Source organism: Boleophthalmus pectinirostris, unplaced genomic scaffold (assembly GCF_026225935.1).
Source record: "Boleophthalmus pectinirostris isolate CB_2022bp ecotype Guang Dong unplaced genomic scaffold, ASM2622593v1 HiC_scaffold_6, whole genome shotgun sequence".
NCBI lineage: Eukaryota > Metazoa > Chordata > Actinopteri > Gobiiformes > Gobiidae > Boleophthalmus > Boleophthalmus pectinirostris.
The window spans coordinates 25562548-25579590 of NW_026571447.1; the positions used below are offsets into that span (position 1 = coordinate 25562548).

General features: G+C 38.5%; 2 protein-coding genes across 2 annotated transcripts; both read left to right on the top strand.

Annotated features, from left to right (window-relative positions):
- Positions 1 to 14: 14 nt before the first annotated feature.
- ankrd28b (ankyrin repeat domain 28b) lies at positions 15 to 9838 on the top strand. The gene is made up of 28 exons (XM_020937321.2): positions 15 to 192; positions 2362 to 2445; positions 2681 to 2759; positions 2961 to 3031; positions 3107 to 3307; positions 3420 to 3507; positions 3610 to 3752; positions 3828 to 4040; positions 4123 to 4201; positions 4285 to 4399; positions 4551 to 4633; positions 4998 to 5061; positions 5269 to 5337; positions 5546 to 5686; positions 6163 to 6274; positions 6346 to 6372; positions 6483 to 6557; positions 6648 to 6849; positions 6936 to 7023; positions 7102 to 7219; positions 7334 to 7553; positions 7664 to 7751; positions 7827 to 7910; positions 8093 to 8238; positions 8324 to 8406; positions 8491 to 8573; positions 8682 to 8773; positions 8865 to 9838. The coding sequence occupies exons 1-28, from the start codon at positions 166 to 168 to the stop codon at positions 9146 to 9148; spliced, it is 3159 nt and encodes a 1052-aa protein (XP_020792980.2). The 5' UTR covers positions 15 to 165; the 3' UTR covers positions 9149 to 9838.
- Positions 9839 to 10538: 700 nt separating this feature from the next.
- hacl1 (2-hydroxyacyl-CoA lyase 1) lies at positions 10539 to 16911 on the top strand. The gene is made up of 17 exons (XM_020937411.2): positions 10539 to 10718; positions 10812 to 10916; positions 12761 to 12801; positions 12865 to 12945; positions 13033 to 13105; positions 13209 to 13286; positions 13357 to 13451; positions 13518 to 13630; positions 13742 to 13877; positions 13949 to 14054; positions 14153 to 14236; positions 14315 to 14416; positions 14514 to 14668; positions 14763 to 14921; positions 15000 to 15107; positions 15577 to 15763; positions 16713 to 16911. Exons 1-17 carry the CDS (start codon positions 10665 to 10667, stop codon positions 16743 to 16745), a joined length of 1710 nt encoding a protein of 569 aa, XP_020793070.1. The 5' UTR covers positions 10539 to 10664; the 3' UTR covers positions 16746 to 16911.
- Positions 16912 to 17043: the final 132 nt, after the last annotated feature.

A 17043-nucleotide genomic window follows, 5' to 3' on the forward strand; every position in this document is an offset into this window, starting at 1 on the left:
CTGGTTTTTGCTTCCATGCCATCGGGTTAGGGAGCTAGCAAAATAGCCCTGCTAGCGTCCCATTAGGCCTAGCAGAGAGCACGCATAAAGCTACCAAATCTGCTTCCCGGAACGAGCCAAACACCCCTATATGAACTGTATGACAGCTTTTAAAACCTCAGAAATATGGTGGTTCTCAAAATACGAGACCAGGTAAGTGATGGTAGTGCCCAAATCCGACTTTAACTTTGAGTTTTTGTGCTAACGCTAGCTTCAGCGATTTCACCATCGCAGCGTAATGTAATCCGAGTGCCTGCAGCTATTCTCTGAGATGAAAGCACTAAAATGTATGTCTCGTGTATGTCTTTTTAGTGAAGAGGTTGGTGTTTGACTGAAAAATCAATTGGATGTTTTCTGAACCTACTGAAAACTAGTGCCAAATCGTAGCAAAGCGTTACAGCTACATGTGTGCTACTCAGACGGCTTTTGACTGCTAATGATGATCAGTATGTAGTTGTAATTTGTCCAGATTTTAGGGGCTATTTGTAATCATATTGGTCATGCACTGCGTTGGAGCCAATTTCTACAGGCGTTTTGTATCTTTTGGCAACAGAAGATAACCACAACAGAGGGAATGCTGGTTTGATAGACACGTTTGGTTAAATGTTTAAGTAAATTCTTGATTATATTTTATAGAAAATAATATGTAGACTTATATACTCATTGAATACTTTACCAGAAATTTCTGTATGAACGACACCTCCTAACCTGTCTAGGTCAGATGCTTTACTAACTTCAATATGCTTTCCTAGTTAATAATTGTGGAATGGATTTTATTTTATGTCAACAAACGTTTTAACACACCCATAAACATAACGCTTCTTATTGCCATCTATCTCAATATTTCCAAAATTGTGGTCTGTCACAACATTGGCGTTTCTTGGTCTATGGTGCCATTTTAGACTTGATTAGGCATTTTAGTGCAATTGCGGGTCTCTCTTAGCCCTGCTTAGACCAGTTTTGTCTGAATTTAGTGTTGGACTGGTTCTGATGGTTACTGGAAAAGCAAATATTCAATTAAGCAGTGGTACTTACTATAACTACAGAGAGAACTACTTCAGGTACCTTTTATTTGTCATATAAGGTTTTATGAGTACTTTCACCTTTAAATATATCCGGAGAGAAAGTCACAGTTAACTTGCATGACTCGTATTTATCATTGTGCTCTTAAAGAATATCTGACACTTGATACTAGAATAGTCTTGTTGTCATTTATGGCTGGTGTTTTGCAGCCGCTGCTATTTTAGTGGCCCATGCATGTGTCGTTTTGTGTGTGCACTTCACTGACTGTGTGCCTGGGCTGCTGTGTGCAGTCTCCATGGTGATAATATTAACCAGCCCGGCCAGTATCAAGAGGAAGTTCACTGCCTGGGACAAACAAGCTCCTGTACTTATCTTTTAAATCGACAGCAACAAATTTTAGTTTTAGTTTTGTTTGTTTTTTTTATTCATGCAAAATGAAAAGTTGAGTTGCAATCAAAAGCTCTGTGGAAAAAGTGCAATTACTGTTTTTATTGGCCTTGCTTAACTTGAACATCCTCTTCTGTGCCCTGTGGATATTTTTGCCATGGGGTAATAAATGAAAACAAAGAGAACATTGTTTTTAGTTCTGTATGAAACTATAAAATTAACCATGGGCTGTGTTGTTGGTACTAGTCATGCGGTGCGTAGTTGTGCCTGGTGCTGTTGTTTTTGCTGGATGATTCTAGTGCTTTAAAAATGTGGTCTTATCATTGTTGGCAATGTTAATTCCTTTATTTACTTGATGCATTTTCTATTCAACAGAGCCTGTCTTGAGCTTAATGTCAGGTGGAGAGACTGTATCTCCTTTTAATGATATGTTGGCTCAGGCACTCTATTGTAAAAATATGTTTAAATCCTGTATTTCTGGTCAGTTAATGCCAAATGTATTGAGATTAACCCATTCACAATTTTCTAACATGTACAACTCTTGTTTAACCACTTCAGGGTGAGTCACTGTTACAGTGTGCAAGTGGCATGTGTCACAACAGAAGACACGTCTGGGCAATTTGGGATTTGTTTCAGTTGACATTTTGATTGTTTTTAAGTGAGCCTGTTTACATATTTTTGTATAATCTTACTGAGTTGGCCTGGTTTGGCCTTCTACTCAGCATAAGTTTAATTCTGTGTATCTAAATGTACCATTTAGAAATTGATGGGGATCGAACATTGTGATGATTTAGGACTCAGTGCTTTAGTAAATTACTAAAAATTACCTCATCATCAAGTATTTGTGGAGTGATTTGTAAGGTGCATCACTGTCTTTCACTGTCTGTGACACTTACGTTTTCTTTTTCACAGCCTCCTCTGCTGAAAGCCATTTTCAGTGTAGATCCAGAAGAAGTTCGTGCTCTTATTTTTAAGAAAGAGGATGTAAATGCACAGGTAATTGTTAAGTGTCGCTTCAGATATGTAACAAACTTTGTCAAATATCACAACATGTTTTTGCTCAACATAGGCCTCTCAAGATTTATCAATTTATTTCCATATTCCATATGTCATTTATTCTATAATATGTGTATGTATTATTTGTCTGATATCTGCTTGTGTGGTATTGAAAGTATAGTAAAGTATATGTAAACTGAAATTCATCCTATTTTCTTTTACTTGTTTATTTCAGGATAATGAAAAGCGAACTCCTCTGCATGCTGCTGCTTATCTTGGAGATGCAGAAATTATAGAGCTACTGATTCTTTCAGGTATTGTATTTAGTCTACAAAAAGATGCAGTGACAGCACAGTTGTTAAAAAATCCTCTAGTAAATTACCACGTTATCAGTACATTTAGTAGCCTAAAGAAATTAATGAATAATGGCAAAGTGTTTTTTTTATTTTTTTATTGTATTTTACTCCAACCACTCATCAGCCTGTTGTGATGCTGATCTTTTTTCTGACTTTTAGGTGCCAGGGTAAATGCCAAAGACAACAAGTGGCTTACTCCTCTGCACCGGGCTGTGGCTTCCTGTAGTGAGGTAGGGACATGCGTCTTTCCTTAAATATTTTAAGTGTTTTATTATTTGTCCTAATTGAAGCCTCTCCACCATTAGGAGGCTGTCCAGGTTTTGCTAAAACACTCAGCCGATGTAAATGCACGTGACAAGAATTGGCAGACTCCACTTCATGTTGCAGCAGCTAACAAGGCTGTGCGCTGTGCCGAGGCCCTGGTGCCTCTGCTCAGTAATGTCAATGTGTCAGACCGAGCAGGACGAACCGCTCTGCATCATGCAGCCTTCAGTGGTCATCTGGAGGTAATCTTCACACACTCAATAATACTTCATGATATTCAAGTGCCTTTTTTAATTACCCATTGTAATGTCCTAATATAAATTTAGGATTAATATGATTCACTTACTTTTGTAGATGGTGCGCCTCTTGTTAACGAGGGGAGCCAATATAAATGCCTTTGACAAGAAGGACCGTCGGGCAATCCATTGGGCAGCTTATATGGGTATGCATCACTTATAAGTCTGTGCATCCTTTCTCACTCAGTATCATTTAATGCAAACATTTACTAAAACACTGGTAACATATTTTCTTTTGTATAATTTAGGTCACATAGAAGTTGTGAAGCTGCTGGCATCTCACGGAGCAGAGGTGGCCTGTAAAGATAAGAAATCATACACCCCTTTACATGCAGCAGCTTCCAGTGGGATGATCAGTGTGGTCAAATACCTTCTGGACTTAGGAGTTGATGTAAGTCCCTATTTTTTTGTATTTATTGATGTTCATATCTTACTTTTCTAATTGTTTGATGAATTATTTTCCTAGATCAATGAGCCTAATGCATATGGAAACACACCCCTCCATGTGGCTTGCTACAACGGCCAGGACGTGGTTGTGAATGAGCTAATTGAATGTGGTGCAAATGTAAATCAGGTGAATGAAAAAGGTTTTGCACCTCTGCATTTTACGGCTGCTTCTCGCCACGGGGCGCTCTGTCTGGAGCTTCTGGTTTGCAATGGAGCTGACGTGAACATCAAGGTGACGACGATTTTCACCTTTTTCCATGTAACATTAAGTGTGTGCTATTTATTTATTTTTATTTATTTATTTTTACCTCCAGAGTAAAGATCGAAAGACACCCCTTCACATGACCGCTATCCACGGCAGGTTTTCTAGGTCTCAAGCTATTATTGAGAATGGTGAGACTCCTAACATCTGCCTAATTGATGTTAAAACTATTGCTACATCCTGCCTCTTGCTAATTGCTGACTTTTTCCCTAAGGTGCTGAGATCGACTGTGAAGACAAAAATGGAAATACACCTCTGCACATTGCCGCTCGTTACGGACACGAGCTCCTCATCAACACACTCATCACAAACAGAGCCGATACAGCCAAGTAAGTGCTCAGCAGCACGTCTGTCTATGCCTTTTTTCATGGCCAAAGAAATTATTGATATGTTGGCAGTTTGGTCTTATTTATTTTAGTCTGACTCCTGCACAAAGAGAAATTTACAAATGTTTGAAAACACTCAATTTTTATTTTCCAGACGAGGCATTCATGGCATGTTCCCACTGCATTTGGCTGCTCTTAGTGGATTTTCTGACTGTTGCCGGAAGCTTCTGTCATCAGGTATAGACTTTCACTTACACACTATATTCTTATTAAACTTCCAGTAACAAAGTATGTACTATTTTCTAGTTTGCATTTAGTTGTGTTTGGGTAACACATTGTGTCATGAGGGCCCATAACAGTCGTGGTTTATGTTCTTCTCTGACAATAGATGTGGAATTTGAACAAATTCAGCTTAACTACAAATCTCATGCTGTTCACTCAAGAAAGTGCAACTAATAGTTATTTTATATGTATAATTATTTTCCCTCTGTTTGCCTTTTTTAAATTAATTTTGGTTGATGTAGCCCCTTGCAAACCTGCATTTTTGTAATGTATTATTGTAAGTAATGTATTTGTTTTCTGTTTGTGTACATTCACACAGGCTTTGATATTGACACCCCTGATGACTTCGGCAGGACGTGTTTACATGCTGCAGCTGCTGGAGGGTAAGTTTAGGATCGCTCAGCATTTTTATGTTCACCTGTTTCCACTTTGCAGTGGCAGTGGTGGTGTGGTACAAACATGCTGTATTGCAAAACTATTTAATCATTGACATAATGTAACACATTATATAATATGCCATTTATATGGTGTATATTTAAAGACACTGGATACATTTGATATACAACTGAGAATTTGTATTGTGTGTTCAGAAACCTGGAATGTCTGAATCTTCTTCTCAACACTGGTGCAGACTTCAATAGAAAAGACAGCTTTGGGAGGTTTGTAGCATGCGGAGATTTTTATTTAATTTACATTCACATTGCAACATCAATATTGGGACTAAACTCAGAATAAAACCTGGACTAGACTGGTACTAAAGTAACTGAAGAACAGGAACAAACCTAGTCTACATCAGGACTGAATTCAGATCAGTACAGGACAAGTTTTAAGATAAGATATTTATTCTGTGATGTGTTGTTTTTTCAGGACCCCACTGCACTACGCTGCAGCCAATTGTAACTACCAGTGCCTCTTTGCTCTGGTGGGCTCTGGGGCCAGTGTGAATGACCTGGACGAGAGGGGCTGCACTCCTCTTCACTACGCTGCTGCCTCTGACACAGATGGAAAGTACGTGTCATAGATGAAGTACAGATCATGCCAGTCAAGCTGATAAACAAAATTTTTATGCATTGTAAATGTCTGCGTTATCCAGCATCTAGTACATAAGTTACATTTTAGGTTTTATGTTTATAAGAAATGATAAGAAATTGGTTTGAACTTACTAAAAATGTCAGGACTAGACAAAAAAAATAGGCTTGCCCCTAAACCACTATTTCACGGCACCCTATTTAATATCAATCTTGATTGTAGTTATTTTGGTTAATATATTCTATTGAAATATGTTATACATAAGTTAAGTTATGTCAAAATCTCTTGATCATTCTTTAATAGCAGTGTAAAATTGTCACAGTTAAATTGTAAGAGGTGTGTTTTCAAAAGATATTGTAATAAATGTAAAGACCATTTGCAGAGCAGCATTACTTCTGGAGTAATCTTTTTCTCCCAGTTCTAATGTCATAAAGTCTTGTTTTTTGTGTGTGCAGGTGCCTGGAATATTTACTGAGGAATGATGCAAATCCAGGGATCCGTGACAATCACGGCTATAACGCTGTACATTACGCCTCTGCTTATGGACATCGCCTCTGTCTAGAACTGGTGAGAACATTGTGGTTATATTTCAATCATTTCAGTAATTGTTTTAGTATAACATTGTTGTTTTGTTTTAGATTGCAAGTGAAACTCCCCTAGATGTGGTGAGTGTGTTGTCATTTTCATATTTGTTTTGCAATTGAATGACAAAAATAATGTAACCTCAAAATAATGATGCATTCTAATGTATTTATTTTTTGTTGGGTTTTTTTAGCTCATGGAAACCTCAGGAACAGACATCATGAATGATTCAGATGTCAGAGCCCCTGTTAGCCCCTTGCACCTTGCTGTATGTATTCTTCTTGTAAAAACCATAGTAGCCATGTACTGTATGTCATTTGAGAATAAGTTGTCTAAAGTTCCTAATAAAATCTTTCAGGCATATCACGGTCATCACCAGGCTTTGGAGGTGTTAGTACAGTCTTTGCTGGATCTGGACGTACGAAACAGTCAAGGGCGTACACCTCTGGACTTGGCTGCGTTCAAGGGTCATGTGGAGTGTGTGGACGTGTTGATCAACCAGGGAGCCTCCATCCTGGTCAAGGACTTCACCTTAAAGCGGACCCCGTTTCATGCAGCCGGTATTTGTACTTTGTCCCATAAACAGTCATTTTACATACATTAATTGTACTAGGAAGTGATACTAAGAATTTTTTTTTGTTTTTAGCTACAAATGGTCACTCTGAATGTTTGCGTTTATTGATTGGCGATGCAGAGCTTCCAAGTGCAGTTGATATTAAAGATGGAAATGGGCAGTAAGTAGAAATTTAAGTTGTAGTTATAATGTATTTCTGAGTGGCGACTCTGTTTGTTAATGATGTCTGCATTTTTAGAACACCACTGATGTTGTCAGTTCTTGGTGGACACACAGACAGCGTGTATTCTCTGCTTAATAAAGGAGCCAGTGTAGAGGCTAAAGATAAATGGGGGAGGACAGCTCTCCACAGAGGAGTAAGTGCATGTTTGTTCATCATTTTGTAATATTTGACCAGTGACCACATAATATCATAGAATGTATTTGTGCTATGGAATATATATGGACTCTCTTCTGATTATGTACTACAGGCAGTAACTGGCCATGAGGAGTGTGTAGAAGCCCTTCTTCAGCACAATGCAAACTTCCTGGTGCGAGACTGTAAAGGGCGCACCCCCATCCACCTGGCAGCTGCGTGTGGACACTTTGGGGTGTTGGGAAGTCTGCTGCATGCTGCTCAGTCAGTGCAGACACTACCCCCTTTAGCAGACAACCATGGCTATACCCCGCTACACTGGGCCTGTTACAATGGTACATATGTCTTCAAGAACTTTTTCTTTGTAAAATCTTATTGATCTGAAATAAATACACTCAAGAAATAAAAATATACATCGAAGGTTTTTAATTGGTGACTTTTACAGGTCATGATACATGTGTAGAGGCTTTGCTAGAGCAAGAAGTTTTCCACAAGTCAGTGGGCAATGCATTCAGCCCTCTCCACTGTGCTGTGTAAGTTGTAGTTTGTGTTTTATTATTGTTTATGCATATTTCATTCAAATGTAATCCTAATTTATATTTTTATAGCATTCATGATAATGAAGGTGCAGCTGAGATGCTGATAGATACATTGGGGCCTACAATTGTAAATGCCAAAGATGGTAAAGACAGGTATGTCTTACGGTATCTCATCACACATACTCACTTATGAGATTGAATGCCCTAATGCTAAACTTGCTTCTGGGTTGTAACACAAAACACAACATGATGTTGATGCTGTGTTTTATAGTAACACGTGACTCAGTTAAAAATTATTCAGTTATAATGATCCCTCCACCTCTTGCTGTGTGCAGGACGCCACTGCACGCAGCAGCCTTCACCGACCATGTGGAGTGCCTGCAGCTGCTGCTGAGCCACAATGCTCAGGTTAACTGTGTGGATGCTGCTGGAAAGACCCCTCTCATGATGGCAGCTGAGAATGGGCAGACCAATGCTGTTGGTATGAAAGGCTTTAGTTTAACACTTTAATACATATTGTAGCTGTGGACTTAAATAATGTATGTTTATCTTTTGTCTGTTTTTAGAGTTGCTTGTGAGCAGTGCAAAAGCAGATCTCACTTTGCAAGATGCTGCTAAGAACACTGCACTGCATCTGGCCTGTAGTAAGGTGTGTACGCTCTTATGTTATGCATTCTTATCTGTTGTTGAATACTTCTGAACTGCTACTGAATTTTTACTCTACATTTACCAGGGACATGAAACCAGTGCCTTGTTAATATTGGAAAAGATTACTGATAGAAACCTCATCAATGCCACTAACTCTGCCTTACAGACGTAAGCATATGTGAATATGTGCATATAGCTTTAGGGAATACATGTGATTTTCAAACTTACTTATTATAAAGAGATGTTAAATATTGACCCTACTTTTATTGTTTCTAGGCCGTTGCATGTGGCTGCAAGAAATGGTTTAACTGTAGTGGTACAAGAGCTGCTTGCAAAGGGAGCCAGTGTACTTGCGGTTGATGAAAATGGTAAAATCACAATAGCTGTTCTTTTCTTGTCTTGATGCTGAAAACATGATTATGCAAAGTATCTTTACCAATTCTACTGCTTATGTTTCAGGTTATACACCTGCCTTGGCCTGTGCCCCTAACAAAGATGTGGCAGACTGCCTAGCCCTCATTCTGGCCACCATGATGCCTGTGTCCCCCTGCACCCCTGCGCCCATTCTTCCTTTCAGTGCCATTAACCACTACACCACCAGCCCCTCCAAGAGCGTCACTTTTGACAGCTTACCTGTGCTGCGCAGCGAGCACACTTCCTACTGCAGCTTCAACAACATCAGCCACCATGATGGTTTTTTCAAGGATGAAGAGCTCAATGACTCCGACTCAGAGACTTACTGAGGACCATAGAAACACAACTGTGTCTTAAAATTACCCACCGCCAGCTTTGGAGGGCAGGGGAAGATAGCCCCAACAGGAGCCTTAAGTGACCCCCCCCTTCAGAGGAGAGAGCACAAGAGAGAGAGAGTGCCGCAGGCTGGCCCCCGCTCGTCCCAACCTCATCCAGCCCCTACTATCCATTCAGCAAACAGGACCCAGAGACTGCTCAACACAGTGACACTAAGGGGCAAACTTGTGTTTGACCTGCAGTAGATGAGGGCAATAACAGCTGAACATGGATGGTAGTGCAGCTAAAGGATAGGGACCAAAAAGCGTTTTAACCCACATGTTATTATGTGAATGAAATTTGAGTTTGTGTTGAGCCCTTTCAGGGCCTTGAAGGATGCTGGTTTTGATTTAGAAAAGCTTGGGGTGGTGAAGATAAATAAACGCTCACCGCATGTATCATCTGATGCACTTGTCCTTCAGTTTTCCAAGTCAAAATGGAGAAAAGTGTTTATTTTTGGGGAGGAATATTTTAATAAACCAATGCTCAAGTTATCAACTTCAAGAAACAACATTGCTGACACAAATGATTAAATATATCACTATCAGAGATCATTTTTAAGTCAATTGACCACCTTTTGTATATTGACTTAACCACAAAGCGATTTAGTCTGTAATAAATTATTTGTGTTTGTTTGGTTCCTATTTATGTGTTCATTTTGTGCCTTCTTCATCATAAATAACATGGGGTTTAGAGGCAGCTGTAAAACTACAGTGGTAAACAAGTATTGACATTGTGAAAAGCACTGTTTCACTGAGGTATGAGGAGACACTGTATTGTAAACCAATGGTTGGAAGGCTTTTTCTTGTTTGAATTATAATTTTGCTCTTATTCTAGGTAATGTTTGTTGACAGGTTTGTTTGCTTTAATTTTAAAAACAACACCACTTTGATTTAAAACAAATCTCGCAATTTCTTAAATGATTTTAACTGGAAAAAAATGTACAAAATATCTGCTAGCTTCATTAGAAAGAAAACAAAAAATCTTTACCTGGAATTTGAGTGTTGAAACTTTGAAACTAGCATGTATATAGAAATTATGACTGTGAATTTAGAGATCCAATGAATTCTTTCATTACTGAGATTGATGTATATTTTATGAGTAATAAAGAAATGACTTATTTAATAATAGTATGATTTTCTTTTTCATGACACAAAGTAATACAGTAATACACATATGAGCGAACCAAATGAAAATGACAAATCAAGTGCAACTCTCAGGGACAGGCAGCCTATAAACCAAAAACTAGACTTTACCAACTTCATACAAGCGACCAAACAGAATAGGTGGACGTGTTCTTCTTTCCTTCGCTCTGATTGGCTTAAAACCCGGAACTAACTAACAGTGTAGTATAACCATGGATCTATCCGTGTAACGTTACCTAGCGGAATTCCTCCTTATCTGGTTTTACATCTACTTAGAGAATAATTAATATAACTATTACAACATTAGGAATTGCATTGCTCACACATGGACGAGGACATTACGGGAGCTCGGCTGGTCGCTGAGTCTTTACTGGCTCAGGTAAATTGTGATTGTGAATAAAGCACGAACTTTGTTAAAGTTTATGAACAATACTTCACCTGAAATGTCTTTAATTACTACTTGTTTGTGCAGAGAGTGGAGTATATGTTTGGTGTGGTTGGTGTTCCTATTATTGAAGTGGCAATGGCTGCACAGGCTGTAGGAATCAAATATGTGGGGATGAGAAACGAACAGGCGGTGAGACCTTATTATTTACTCTCGTTTGGCCTATAATAATTATGTGTAACACGTTTAGCACAGTTTTCATGTGATAATCAATCAATCAGTCAAATTTTATTTGTAAAGCAGATCAGATAAATAAATGGGAGTAAGACTGCTTTATAAACCAATAACAGTACTTAAAGTAAAATCTATCCTGAAGCTCACGGGAAGCTGGTGTAGAGACTTCAGTACTGATGCGCTCTTTTTCTCTTTCTCTCTTTCTCTCTTAACCCTCCTGTTGTCCTCGGGTCAAAATGACCCCCCACTGTGTTAAACCCCCCCCAAAAATCACCTTAACGAGAATTTTTTTACTTGAAATTTTATGACTTTTCCTAGATTGCCCAAACTTTAGAAAAAGTGAATTGTTGCCTTTATTCACATTATCATGCATGCTGTACAAAAAGGTACAAAGGTCGTCTTCCGGTCAAAATTACCCAACAGTGAAATTCTATTAAAATCACGGTCACAGAGTTATTTACACACCACAGAATGTGAGAATGTTTTAGTTCTGTCTCAGATCAATCAGTAGCAGACGTAAAGAAGACAAGAAGGTGGCCTTCTCATGGACAGTGCCTTTGATCTGTGGATTTCCTGAAGTTATAAAGGTGCTGCAGATGACATTACCCTGAATTCTCTTTGTGCTGAAGCCATGAGTGTGTGTTATAATGTCCAAAAGGCTCTAGAGCTGATTTCTGTGACAATTTCTTCACCTCTTATGAACTTGGACAGCAGCTCCAGAAGAGGAAGATCACCATGGTTGGCACAGTTCGAAAGAACAAGCCTGAGCTCCCACCTGCACTGCTTGCAACAAAGGAGAGAGAGGTCTTCTCATCAAAGTTTACCTTCATACCCATCACCACCCTAGTTTCCTACATCCAAAGAAAAATAAGAATGTAGTGCTTCTGAGCACACTGCACACAGACGCTGGCATTAGCGATCGTCATCATTCTAGACTACAACTGTAACAAAGGAGGTGTGGACAACCTAGATAAGGTGATTGGAACATACAGCTGCAGAAGGATGACTGCCCGCTGGCCCTGGTCATCTTCCACAACATCATTGATGTTTCCTCCTACAATGCCTTTGTGATTTGGAGAGAGATCAACCCAACCTGGATACCTCATAAGCAGAACAAGAGGAGGGTGTTCCTGGAAGAGCTAGGAAAGCACTTGTAACTCCACTCATTGAAAGAAGGAAGCATGTCCCCCGCACAGAAGCCTCTGCAGCAGTTTTCAAAGCTATACAGAGTGCAGGAACTCCTGATCAACCTGAGGATCCAGCTGCCACAGCCGCTGCCCCAGCTGGGGCAAGTAAGAGGAAGAGATGTCAGTTCTGCCTGCCAAAGAAGGACTGTAAAACACATACTGTGTGCTGTAGGTGTAAGAAATATATCTGCAGCTATGCATTTGCATACTGCCCTACATGTGCTAATTAGTTGAATGAGATATATAGTTTTTTTTTATTGTATATTTTCTTACATTGTTCACTGTTAAAAAAACAAGCAAAAAAACCCACAGAAGAATCTGACTCATTCGGATGAATAAAAATGCATTCAAAATTCCTTTTTCCACATTTCTTTTGTTTCTAAAGCTATAGAAATGCAGGTGAAAAGGGAAAACTCAAGTATTCACACATTTTGTGGTGAATGTTTCTTCAAGCAAAATAAAATTTGGTGTTTAAAATTCAGTTAAACTGCTTATATTGGGGATTTAGTGAAGACGCGTCATTTTGACCGGTAGGACACGGGAGGTATACAGAATATGAGGACAACAGGAGGGTTAATAACAGTGCTGTAATGTGTTATGTTCTGTTACTTACAGGCCTGTTATGCTGCATCTGCTATTGGATATCTGACAGGAAGGTGAGCGAGTCTTTATTATAAAGTAATTGTTTGTATGTACATGAATTTTTCTGTTTGGTGTAGACCAGGAGCATGCTTGGTGGTGTCTGGTCCTGGCCTCATTCATGCTCTGGGTGGAATGGCCAATGCTAATGAGAACTGTTGGTAAGACATTTGAACCCATGTCCTGCCTAAAGGCTGATACTTCTGCCTTTTCTCTTCATAAAATATGTTTATATTACATCTGTCCAGGCCTGTGGTTGTAATTGGAGGGTCCTCTGATAGAAACCAAGAAACAACAGGGGCTTTTCAGGAATTTCCACAGGTAACAAACAATGCAACAATGAGGGTTTATTAACAGCTACACAAAAACTATCAAATTTGGGATTGAATTTATTGCCATTAAAAACTAAAGTCATCTGATTTAGGTGGAGACATGTCGTCTTTATAGCAAGTTCTCTGCTAGACCCAGCAGTCTTGAGGCCATACCTTCAGTCATTGAGAAGGTCTGTTTTTTGCCACACAAGTGTCTTAACTACTCACAGACAAAATAGCATCATGGTCTGTGCATCACAGGCAGTCCGCACTTCAATGTACGGCCGTCCAGGTGCTTGTTATGTGGATATTGCAGGAGATATGGTCAACGCAAGGGTGAATAGGAGCAACATCAGGTAGATTTTTTGTTAGTTTACCTAATGTATATGTAAACAAACACATTGGTATATTTGTATCTGCAGAGTTGTATCCTGCTGTCCACCTCCTCCTATAAGTATGGCAGAAAGTGGTGCAGTTACTCAAGCTCTTTCTGTGTTGAAAGCATCTAACAGACCATTAATCATAATAGGAAAAGGTATTGTATCTTTTAATCATATAATATACGGTATTGTATATTTTAATCTTATAATATCAAATAAGAGCAGTTTTTCTTATATAGTAGTTGTAAAGTAACTGTATACCATAGGAGCTGCTTTTGCACAAGCTGAAACTGTTCTGAGGGAGTTTGTGGAAACAAGTGGTCTGCCCTTTCTGCCCACCCCAATGGGAAAAGGTGTCTTGCCAGATGACCACCCCAACTGTGTTGCAGCAGCCCGCTCAAGGTCAATTAACATTATTATTGCTTATTAATTAAATGCAACACGATTATTTATAGAGTTATTGGTTCATCCAGGGCTTTACTACAGGCCGATGTTATTCTGCTGCTTGGAGCCAGACTAAACTGGATTTTACACTTTGGACAACCACCGAGATTTGATCCTAATGTCAAAATCATTCAGGTATCAAATGGAATTTTATTTATTTAATTATATTGCATTTTATTTGTGTTTTGTTAAATATATTTTGTAAATGGAAAAGAATTTCTTGTGTTATACAGGTTGACCTTTGTCCAGAAGAAATGGGGAACAATGTGAGGCCCACCGTTGCTCTGTTGGGTGATATCAGTGCTGTAGTTTCTCAGGTAAGTAAATAAATGACTTCTTGTAACTGACAAAGCTAAACTAAAACTAAATAAACACCAGTTCGCTGTTCCCTTCAGTTACTCCAGAACCTTAAGAAAAATGGCTGGAAATATTCTCCTGGAACTGAGTGGTGGAGCTCCCTCCATTCAAAGATTGCTGCCAATTTCAAAATATCACAGGTAAAGTTGTGCTTCTTCATTGTATTTACCAATATATTGTCAATAGGAAGACTGCAATAACTCAAGTAATGTGTTTTTTTGTTTGTTCACTTTTTAGTCTCTTGCTCTTCATTCAACATTGCCTATGAATTACTACACAGTTTTCCACCACATCTCTGAACTTTTACCACACGACTGCATCATTGTCAGTGAAGGTGCAAACACCATGGACATAGGACGCACCATGTTAAAGAACTATCTACCTCGACACAGGCAAGACACACAGATAATATTGGACATGTTAATAATGCATGTTAATAGTCCTTTTCCCCCCACATTTATATGAATTAAACTCTATGCTTTCCAGGTTGGATGCTGGTACATTTGGAACAATGGGAGTAGGCCTTGGTTTTGCTATTGCAGCTGCTGTTATGGAGAAAAGCAAGGTCAACGGACAGAGAGTCATCTGTGTGGAAGGAGACAGCGCCTTTGGGTTCTCGGGAATGGAGGCTGAGACGATGTGCAGGTAGATTCACAGCTTCATTTCTCCAAAAATCACTCTCCTCCTCCTGCAATATGTGATAACTTCCTTGTATTATAACAGGTATAATCTACCCATTATTATAATCGTGGTAAATAATAATGGCATTTACAGTGGAGTGGATCCTGAGACATGGAAGGAAATGGCCAAACTTGGAGACCTGACAACCATGTGAGTGATGGAGTTTACTTATTATTTTATTCTGTTGTGTTCATGTTAATATCAGTTGGTTACAATAGGTTCAGATGGAGGAGATAGACCTGTATAACTCTATGGGTGATTTGCTCTTTTTGCTCCTTCTTATGATCCACAAATGTTGAACCTCATCATTATTTGTTAAAGATTAAATAACATTTTCCAGAGTAATATTATGGCTTTAAGTTTTTTCAAGTAACAACAATATGTGGGGTTAATTATTGACATAATTTTCTGAAGCTATTGCTGAAAGAAGATATTGACCTTTGTGCCAGTTTTTTGTTCCATGTGAATAAACAATTGCATACATTAACCATAATGAACTAGGTCAACAAATCGGTAATATGGTAAATAAACAATAAGCAAATTCTGACCTTCAGCTCTATTTTAAACAATAGGAATTTTGAATGATGTGAACATGAACATAACCTATTCATTTTGACAGAGCTCCACCTGTCACGCTCCTACCTGAGGCGCGCTATGATAATGTCATGGCGGCTTTCGGAGGGCGTGGCTTCCTGGTCCGGACAGTGGAGGAGCTGCGCAGTGCCCTAGAGCTGAGCCTGAGTGACTGGGAGAAGCCGTGTCTCCTGAATGTGCTAATTGACCCATCATCAGACAGAAAGCAGCAGGTAAGTTTGCAATTTTATCATAATATTAAAAAAACAAAACAAATAACAAATAACATGGGGCATAAAAGGTCGGACAGAACAAAGTTCTACTTCACTTTCACTAAAAACACTAGAAATTTGAGACACAGTTTGTTTGGTACTATTTTATAATAACTACACCTTTTATTAGCTTTAATAAAGCATGAACAAAGACATAATTTAAATGGATTATAATTCAGGTTTAGTAAGTAGCACTTAATAAAGGGGAGATGGTGGGAGTAAAGTATTATTTAAGAAATGACTAAGCTTGTCTTCTTCTTCTTCTTCTTCTTCTTCTTCTTCTTCTTCTTCTTCTTCTTCTTCTTCTTCTACTTCTACTAACTACTACTCTTCTTCTACTCTTCTTCTATTCTTCTTCTACTCTTCTTCTATTCTTCTTCTACTCTTCTTCTATTCTTCTTCTACTCTTCTTCTATTCTTCTTCTACTCTTCTTCTATTCTTCTTATTATTATTACTATTATTTTATACAGTTTATTAAAAGTGGAGTTTTATAAATGATTATGGTTTCATTTACATTTAATTCTATTGCTTATAACATCCCTGTCCTCTCACACCTATGGAACTAGCAATTCTGTACAATGTTAAAAATGTTAAAGCAGATATGAGGCCTATATTATTGCTACTTGCTACAGTACAGTACAGTAACATACAGTCAAGGTAAACCACATAACAATCCCCCCCCCACCTCATTTCAACCTGACCTTTCTATTTCAGGGACCATATAATTAGAAAGCATGGACCCCTTTGTTATGTTTAACGTATCCACGCAACCACTCGCCATCATATTTTGAGGGTCTATAAGAAGCTCCATATGCATTCAGCACAAAAATTATCCTATAATTAACAGCAAAATGTTCATATTCTTTCCAGTAAAATAAATACGTTTTATTTATTTATTTGTATTTTCAGGAATTTCCTTGGCTTACACGCTCCAACCTGTAACCAACCTGTTTGCCTCCGACAAAATCGAGTATAGTATTCCAGAACACAGTTGCCTTAATTTCTGTAAAAAGTCTTTTTCAAATGCATTTTTTATAATTTAGTAATAAAGACATACATGAAAGATTTTTAAAGATGTGAAATATAAATAAACTGTGTTGCTAACAAACCTGGATGTATTTGTATAACATAGCTATTACTCTGCTTTAGTTACCTCTCCACAAGGCTGCAGCCATTCAATTATGTAGGGCAGACTGAGCACTAAAAGTCATTTGTGTTTGTCTAAATGGATTTCACTGGG